General features: G+C 42.3%; 1 protein-coding gene across 1 annotated transcript; it reads right to left on the reverse strand.

Moving 5' to 3' along the window:
- Positions 1–5,649: 5,649 nt before the first annotated feature.
- LOC125586021 lies at positions 5,650–8,326 on the reverse strand. Its single transcript, XM_048755792.1, has 4 exons — positions 8,188–8,326; positions 7,370–7,630; positions 7,191–7,279; positions 5,650–6,267 (listed from the first exon to the last, which is right to left on the reverse strand). Exons 1-4 carry the CDS (start codon positions 8,324–8,326, stop codon positions 5,650–5,652), a joined length of 1,107 nt encoding a protein of 368 aa, XP_048611749.1.
- Positions 8,327–9,849: the final 1,523 nt, after the last annotated feature.

A 9,849-nucleotide genomic window follows, 5' to 3' on the forward strand; every position in this document is an offset into this window, starting at 1 on the left:
AAATTAAATGTGGTTGCAACATTCTATTTGTATATATATCCCTCCAAAATAACACTTCGTTAAGGTTAACCTATACGGTTACAGTAACCAGAAACTCTTAATTTTATAAATAGAATGTTTCAACCAAATTTTATAAATAGAATATTGCGACCAATATTATAAACATATAAAACAATGAAAATTTTATAAATAGAATGTTAAAAAGAACTTCTTTATAACTAAATTAAATGTGGTTGCAACATTCTATTTGTATATATGTGTTTTGGACCTAATCTGGTTAAGAAGACGAGCAATTTTCATTGTTTTATTAACTCAAATCAACCCAACTCTTTTAGTTATATATAGTATGAACTAGACCAAACGGTGAGGATTGAGTGGTTGCACCCAATCTGTATCATAGTTGACAAATGTGGATGCGCTCGCATTATAGCACCGTCGGTATGTTATAGAGTATATGTCAAACCACACGATTACATTTGGTCAACATTACTACTAATGATAAACACATAACTAAGCTAAATGAGCGTTATGGGCTTAATACGGTGAACCAAACCTCAGCCATTATTTTAAACGATACGATGCATAACTTCACATGGTTTGAGAACATCGATATATAGATATATTCGGATTTTGTACTGTTTAATTAACAGCTATGAATTTTCATTACAAAAAAAGATGTATTGAATTAATGAACAAGAAGACACGAGTGGTTAGAGGTTCTAAAAATAACAATCGAGTTCGGTCCTTATCGTGTTTTTTTTTTTTTTTTGTTAAATCGGTCCTTATCGTTCACCTTTGAAATTCCATTATTGGTATCTATAAGCGAAAAAAAAAAAAATTCCATTATTGATTTTGCTTTTTTTATTTGGAAAAGGCTACGCTTCTAGCGATAACTTTTTCCTGATAATACCAGGCGATAGGTTCCCTATATAATTATTCTTCCTCTTGTCATTCTTGTCGTCGGTGACCAAACCTGTGTATATGTCGTGTTACCAATGGTTAATACGCGTATTAACTGAGCGTGTGTTTTTACGATCAAAGTTGCATGTTTTAATGTTTCACAAAGCAATTAACGTTCCTAATTTCCGATCTGTATAAAATAATTGGAAGAAAATCTTGTTTATGTTACTGTGTATGAAGACTGAAGCCAGAATCGTGTACAAAACTCATTTTAATTCGTTATCTTGAAAATGTAACGATGGTTCTTTCACTTTCTGCGTCCGAGGTTGTGCCAACAATTTAGAGATTGTTTATTCGATATAGGAAATGATAGTGTAAGCTCAAAACTTAGAATGCCCTTATAATAGCTGCTGGGGCACATTCAAGAATATGGGAAGTGTCCCTCCGATGAGCACAGAGCCACATTCCTAATTATTATACACCAAATCCCTTTTGCTTTATTTTTTCTTCTCTTTGTTGGCCAAATTTGCCAAATTGTCAGTACCTCTTATAATATTTTATTTATCGCGTGCGTTTATATTTCATATTACGTACATTTAATATGTGGAGTTTGTATGGATGATTATTTTTTCAAAAAAAAAAAGTTTGTATTGGATGATTGTGTTCCTATAAGTTCGTTTAACTATAAAGCTAGTAAACTCATTTCAACCCCTTCGTGGCATATCTCTCCCCGTTTATAAACATCAATTGTGATATATCAAATGTAGTGTGTTCACAAAAAATTACTATGTAGTAATTAAACGAAAATAGTAAAAATTTACTATCGTAAAAATTTACTATCGTAAAAATTTACAATTTTATTTACTATAGTAAAATGTTATATAAATGAAAATTTTATATAAGTGAACACACTATCAGTTGTAAATTTTATTTACTATAGTAAAAATTTACTATGTAGTGTGTTCACAAAATTTACTCAGTTTCATTTATATAGATGAAAATAACTCTTATTTACTATGTAGTGTGTTCACAAAAATTTTACGTAAATACTATTGGACTTATTAGTTTTTTGTTCTCTAAAATTCCACTTTACAAACTAAACTAACTACGTTGATTTTTTGTTGTTGTTTCTTTATTTCACAAAATAAGTTGTTTGCAACGATTATTTTCTTAAAAACATTTATTTCTCTCTCCTCTCCCCTCTCTCCTCTCTCCTCTCTCCCAAGCGAACAAGTAAACAACAGATCTCCGTCACGTTTTGCTCCGGCATTCGGAGACTTCGGACCCGCGTCCGGTGCACGTTAGTTCCGACGCCGTAGGCTCGTCTCTTATCCTTCTTCTCCGACTTCCCCTTTGCACTTCCGACGCTTCTTCATCCCTTTCGCTTTGCTTGTGGTCTGTGTGTCTAAAGCTTTCCCAGAGGCGACTTCGCTGCAGAAAAGATACGTGCTGGTGCGAGTCCTTTACGCATGAAGCTACGGCGCGTTGGGGTCTGGCGGTGCAGGCGGAGGAGTCGGCGTTTAGGGTTATGGAGGTGGTACCTTTAGCTACTTCCAGATTTGGTCGAGCGTGGAGGCGTACGGCTGGTTACTTTCTCAGATCCGGTTCTCGATCTACTCGATATGAGATCCATTGGTCTGAGGCGTAGCGGCGGTGATGGAGGTTCCGTGCTCAACCCTTGGCGTCTTGGTTAGGGTAGGTTCTTCTTCGTCTCCGCCATAGGTGTTTTGGAGCTCCGTTTAGCTCGATTGCGGGTTTTAGCCAAAGGTGGTGGTGTGTGCCTCTACTTGCGGTGGTGGCTCGTGGAGAAACCTTTATCGTGATGTTTGTATTGGTCGTCTATGGCCGTACTGATGCGTTGTTGTTACCTCCCTCCTATCTGGCCTCTCTCTTCCCGGCGTGTGTTCCGGTCCATCCTTGAAGCTGTGTCGACTGATTTCTATGGATCTCTGCTCGTGTTTGTAGTGTTCTGATTGCTCCGTAGCTACCGGAAGTAATCTTGACGTTCGTAAGCTTTCGTCCTTAGGTGCTCTAAGGCGACAGTTGGTGACTGTAACACCCCCGAACCGTTCTAGGCATAGGTCGAACCACCGGCCAACAATCAAACAAGAACATGACCGACGGGCCGACCGTCTACCAAGGATCGGGAGCGCTACATGACGGGTTAACGGCCGATCCGGCCAAGGTCACGAAAAGTGCAATTCGTAACTAGGCCAGTCCGCCCGCTAACACGTCCCGTCAGACCAAAGCCAAAGGCTTCTCAACCCGTACCCCAATCTGACGTTGTGTTAGCTTGGACAAGCTAATATCAGAAACAACAAGGCATTTACACAAAACATCGCTTTATTTATCTTATATGGTTTTCAACACACAAAATATTACACAAGTAGTGGCATGCCAAGAAAGAGAAAATACATACTTATAGTCTGAAACGCTTTAACCAAAAAGATGCAAATCTACACCAGCCAGCCTAGCCTCCCGCGACCTCTACAAGCTTGCTACTGGTCACCTGAAACAACAACGAGTGAGGAGTGAGTAATCTAGCATTACTCAGCGAGTTACAATCCCCAACTAACAAATACAACCCCTCGCTATCCCACCCCAAACAATCTAAAGCGAGAGGTTCACCTAACAACACAACTCAATAACAATAAGCAATATCAGAAATACGCAGCTGGAAAAAGATAGTAAGATAACTAGCAATATGCTAATTATTAGCTCAACACCAAACTCAAATTCGACTTAAACCAGGGTTCAATAACCCGAAACACGATATAATATATATAACAAACTCGGGCCCTGGTGACGTTATGTTCCTCCTTCACTATCGGCAATATCCTATCTTCCTACCACAAAGGCCAGAAGAAGGAACTTTCAACCGACCGCGGCCCACAGTCCTTTGGGTCACCGCGCGACAGCCCACAGTCCTTCGGGTCACTGCCACATTACACCGTCGTGTAATCACTCAGCCATAGGCCATGACCCCGTCTATCTGAGTCTTCCCGATCCAGCGAATAAGGGGTTTCCTTCAACCCGCCGGGTACAAGGTCTGAAGGAACACTAACTCACCCCAATATGCCTAGCATTGTGGGTTACACAAATGCTGTCGGCCAATATACGATTAATACTAAACCCGGTAAAAATAACACAAGGTTCCTAGTATTAATCACCACACAATCAACACATTCCACCTCAAACATGCCTAGCATTGTGGGTTACACAAATGCTATATGGCCAAAATATGATTAATACTAAACCCGGTAAAAATAACATAAGGTTCCTAGTATTAATCGCAAATTAACACAATCAATCATATTCCAGAATCTAGCATAAAGACTAATTCCAGAATACCTAACTATCCACAACTTAGCGATATCATCTAAGCATTCCGCATTCGCTAACTAACCAATCAACCTAACCATTAGCATGCTACTACGGTTCTCAAACAATAACAAGCATGCCATCAACTCAATCAACATAACCTCAGTTATTCAAACCGTTACTTAGTTAGACCCGGTCACCTGCCATGATCCAACTTCCAAGTAACAGGATCCTGCATGAAAACAACTCAGCAATCAATCGATTATAACTCACAGTTTTTGGTTGACTGTGACCTTGACCCCAAACCCGACTTCTGCGATCCGAACCCTTTCTCGACCTTCTCAAGCAGACCCACATCCAGAATGGTCTTGAACTGGTCTCCACTAGAACTGATCTCTCTTCAGTTGAACAGAACCTTCTCCAGGTGCTGACTCAAAATCGGCAGAATAACTGTTCTCGAAAACTGCCTAAATCGCTCAAAAACTATCGAAACTCGATCTTTCTTTCTTTGCTTTCTCTCTCACGTTTTGAACTGAATTTCAAGTGTTCTGAATGTGTTCAAATGAGAGGGGGTCGTGGGCTATTTATAGGAAACAACAACCAATCAGGAACAAGCCGTGTGGCACCCCGTGTGTCACTTCGCATGGCTCCGTACGCATGCACGGCGACACCTCGTGCTCCACATGGCTGGCTGCATGTCTCAGTCTCATACAGTATGACACCACGCCCTCTACCTGTATGGATTCATGGCCTGGCTCCATGCAAGGAGACACCACGTCCTCCACATGTCTGGCCGCATGGCCCGGTCGCATGCATCGCTACACCTCGTGCTTCTATGTGTCACTCCGCATGCTGTGATAATTTTTACTGCAACACCTCATGCTTCTCTTGCCACACACACTGCCAGGAGCTTTCCACCACGTCCTGAACACCACACATCTAGCCACCTCGAGCTTCTCGGTCAATTGTTCGATATCGACCTTCCGGTGAATTTTTCGTCCCGCTATCATTCCCAATATTTTTCGACGCCCGTTCTGATGATCTGATTATTTTTAATAAACTCCAAATGAATCCTGACTTGATGGAAAATATTTCCCGAGTTTCCGGCTTCTTCGAAAAATTCCATAATACCGAAATTAGGGTTTTTCGCCCAATTTTCGGTCTTCCTGTTGTGCTTCCAAAAGTGTCATGCTTGAAACGTCCTTTGAGTAAATATACCACATTTTCTAACCATTGTCTAGTGGGATATTTGACTCATGGTTCAGACAAAAACAATCTGATCGACCGCGACTCGACCACCCAAAAGATACTCGACCATTCTTCTTCTTTTTTTTTTTTTAATGGGTTTCTACATTCTCCCCCCTTAACAGAATTTGTCCTCGAATTCTAAGGTTCTGAGGGGCCTCCTTCTTCCATCACAACATCCTCTCAGAAGAACTCCGGGTGATCGGTTTTAAATCGCGCTTCATCTTCCCAAGTAACATGAATCCTGTCTTGTCTTCCCCAGAACACTTGCACTTGAGCAATCTCACGATTCTTTAGCTTCCGAATGCGCCGTTCTCCCAATCTGATTGGTCCTTCCAGATACGTAAGGTTTGTCCTCAACTCCTCTAGTCTCTCGGGTTCAACAGTACTTGGATCCCGTATATGTTTCCGTAGCATGGAAACATGGAATACATGATGTAGACGCATATCCTCTGGCAGATCCAAACGGTAAGCTACCTCACCAACTTTCCCGATGATCTTGTACGGACCAATGAACCTGACCGAAAGTTTCCCGACCTTGCCAAATCTGTCCTTCCCTTTCTGTGCAGTAACTTTCAAATAGACCCAATCTCCTATCTCAAAAATTACCTCTCTTCTTGACTGGTCTGCGTACTTCTTCTGGCGGTCCTGAGCCTTCTTCATGTTGGCCTGAATCGTCTCCAGCTTAATCATGGTCTCCTGAACGATAGGTGACCCAAACATTCTTCTTTCGCCCACTTCCGTCCAACACATAGGCGTTTTTGCATGGCCTTCCGTATAACGCTTCATAAGGTGACATCCCTGATAGAACCAAAATATGGATCACTCTTTCGGTATGGTTGATATGAACTCAGATCTGAGGGGATTGAGAACTGATGGATCGAGGGGTGACACTAAGGGTTGCAGAATAGCCCAAAGATACTACCAGAAATTCGAAGGTTGCCGGATGTGACGCACCGGTCCAACACAACGAAGTGGTTCGCTTAAAGATGACCTCACCAAGAGAAGTATGAATATTCTAAGCAAAGAACAATGAGAGAAGACTCAAAATAAGCAAAGGAAAATCGATGTCCTTTTTTATTAAGGGGATCATCACATACTTATAAGGTTTGTGAGTCAAAGAAACATAAAGACATTTGTGGGAAAAGACAACATAGAAAATAGAAATGAATGAAAACAAGACATAGAATTTCAAAATTTGACTAAGACTGGTCAAGGTGCGGATTCTTATGTTGACTGGTCCAGATTCATAAAGATGTCCAGGTTCATTCTGTGGTGATCAGGTCGTCCGCGGTAAGGAGCAGGACGGACGTAAGGCTGCCCGCATGGTTGATCGTCGATGATCCATGAACGGATGAAGAGATAGCTCGACCCAAATCTTCAGAGAGCTTAAGTATCCTTCCTTTGGAGTAGTTGGAAGCATCGATCAACATGAAATCATCAAAGTGGTTGGAAATGTCGTGATCAGCCTGATCCGGGCATGCGGTACGTCCCAAACGGGCCAGGAAAGACAGGCTAAGTCCGGAATCTGATTCTTCTCGATGATCATGGGTTCTGGCTTGATTGTTGGCTCTAGAATGGCAAATGGGTCGGGGAAGAACGCCTGTGGTTCGGCTGATTCGGTCATCAGGTCGTGGATCCATCCTTAGGTCACGTCCGGGTGCACGCGGGTCGATCCGGTACACGGCTCTGTCCGTTGATCTGGTACGACTGAATGGCTGAACCTCAGCTGGACTGATCTGATCGTCCTGGTCACCATGCTGAGTCTGCTCCACGTCCTGGTCCAGGTCCTGGGTTCTATCATTCCCTCCCTCTTCAAAAGGATTTGACCACAAATCCGGATCATCTGCGCAAAAAGGAGATAAATCAGAAACATTAAAACTTGAAGAGATATCATACTTACCCTGAAGATCAAGCTGGTAAGCATTGTCATGGAGTTTCCTGAGAATCTGGAATGGACCATCGACCCGGGGCATGAGTTTGGACTTCCTTTGTTCCGGGAATCGTTCCTTCCTCAAGTGGACCCAAACAAGATCACCTTCCTGGAAGATCATTTCTTTCCTTTTCTTGTCTGCAAGTCGTGTGTAGCCCTCGGTCTTGGCTTTAATGTTGGCCTGGACCTGTTCATGCAGCTTCTTGATCGTGTCCACCTTCCTCTTGCCATCTGTACTAACTCATTCACTCAAAGGAAAAGGTAAAAGATCAAGTGGAGACAAGGGATTAAATCCATAAACAACCTCAAAAGGAGTAAACTTAGTAGCTGAATGCAAAGCATGGTTATAAGCAAATTCAACATGAGGCAAACATTCTTCCCAAGTCCTAAGATTCTTTTTAACCAAAGATCTAACAAAGCAGACAAGGTTCGGTTAACTACTTCAGTTTGCCCATCAGTTTGCGGATGACAAGTTGTAGAGAACATCAATCTAGTACCTAGCTTAGACCACAAGGTCTTCCAAAAATAGCTAAGGAACTTAGCATCACGATCAGAGACAATGGTCTTAGGCATTCCATGCAATCTAACAACTTCCTTAAAGAATAAATCTGCAACTTGCACAGCATCATCAGTTTTGTGACAAGGAATGAAATGAGGCATTTTCGAGAACCTATCAACAACCACAAAAATAGAATCTCGTCCAGCTTTAGACCTAGGCAATCCAAGCACAAAATCCATAGAAATGTCTACCCAAGGATGAGAGGGAATGGGTAGAGCTGAGTACAAACCGTGGTGTGATGCTTTAGGCTTAGACTTCTTGCACACCACACATCGGCTACAGATCCTCTCAACATCTTTCATCAGGCTCGCCCAGTAGAAATGGTCATGAACCGCCTTGTAAGTCTTCTTGACACCAAAGTGTCCCATAAGCCCACCTCCATGAGATTCCCTGAGAAACAACTCACTCAAAGAACATTGGGGCACACACAAACGGTTATCAAAGAATAAGAAACCAGAATTTTGAAAGTATTTGCCATAAGCAAACTTTGAGCATTTTCGAAAAATCTCTTTAAAATCCTGATCAGAAGCATAAAGATCCTTGATAAATTCAAAGCCAAGCAATTTAGTTTCAAGGGCTGAGAGAAGAGTATACCTTCGAGACAATGCATCAGCCACAACATTCTCCTTACCTTGTTTGTACTTGATCACATAAGGGAATGTCTCAATGAACTCCATCCAACGAGCATGACTCTTGTTTGAGCTTTTGCTGACCCTTAAGGTGTCTTAGAGACTGATGATCAGTGTGGATGATGAACTCCTTAGGCCAAAGATAGTGCTGCCACGTTTGAAGGACCCTCACCAAGGCATAGAGTTCTTGGTCGTATGTGGGGTAGTTGAGCATGGCTCCTCCAAGCTTCTCACTGAAATAAGCCACTGGTTTTCCATCCTGTATCAACACAGCACCAATACCAACACCAGAAGCATCACATTCGATTTCAAAAGCTTTAGAAAAATCTGGAAGTACAAGTAAAGGGGCGTGAGTCAACTTCCCTTTAAGGATTTCGATTGCTTCTTCCTGAGCTGGTCCCCATTTGAACCCCACGTTCTTCTTGATTACTTCACTAAGAGGAGCGGCCAAGGTACTGAAGTTTTGAACAAATCGCCTATAGAAGCCGGCAAGGCCATGGAAGCTTCTTACTTCACCAATGGTGGTCGGAATCAGCCAGTCCTGGATTGCTTGGACCTTCTGCTCGTCCACTCTCAAGCCATCTGCACCTACAACAAAACCTAGAAAGACCACATGATCTGTGCCAAAAGAACACTTTCCAAGGTTAACAAACAAACGTTCCTTTCTAAGGACTTCAAGAACAGATTTCAAGTGTTGTTTGTGCTCATCAAGGCTTTTGCTGTAAATAAGAATGTCATCAAAGTAAACCACAACAAAATGACCAATAAAAGATCTCAAGACATGATTCATTAGGCGCATGAAAGTACTAGGTGCATTAGTGAGACCAAAGGGCATGACAAGCCACTCATACAAACCTAGTTTTGTTTTGAAGGCTGTTTTCCATTCATCACCTTCTTTCATCCTAATCTGATGATAGCCACTTCTCAAATCTATCTTAGAAAAGTACTTAGAACCATGGAGTTCATCAAGCATATCATCAAGACGAGGGATAGGATGTCGATACTTTACCGTGATGTTATTTATGGCCCGACAGTCCACACACATCCTCCAGGAGCCATCCTTCTTTGGTACAAGTAGAACAGGCACGGCACAGGGACTGAGACTCTCTCTGATGTATCCCTTCTCAAGCAAGTCGTTGATCTGTTTCTGCAGCTCCTTGGTCTCGACCGGATTGGTGCGGTACGCTGGTCGGTTCGGTAGAGAGGCGCCCGGGACGAGATCGATCTGATGCTCAATGCCTCTCACCGGTGGCAATCCTTTG

Source organism: Brassica napus, chromosome C4, assembly GCF_020379485.1.
Source record: "Brassica napus cultivar Da-Ae chromosome C4, Da-Ae, whole genome shotgun sequence".
In the NCBI taxonomy this organism is placed as follows: domain Eukaryota; kingdom Viridiplantae; phylum Streptophyta; class Magnoliopsida; order Brassicales; family Brassicaceae; genus Brassica; species Brassica napus.

Bases quoted from the DNA above. Each gene is read 5' to 3' on its own strand.
- LOC125586021 (XM_048755792.1), bottom strand. From the start codon at position 8,326: ATGGGACACTTTGGTGTCAAGAAGACTTACAAGGCGGTTCATGACCAT. The intron at 7,280-7,369 runs GTAAGTATGATA...ATCCTTTTGAAG, and splicing joins TTACCAGCTTGATCTTCAGG to AGGGAGGGAATGATAGAACC. The intron at 6,268-7,190 runs GTTCAGCCATTC...TGGTTCTATCAG, and splicing joins ATCAGATCAGTCCAGCTGAG to GGATGTCACCTTATGAAGCG.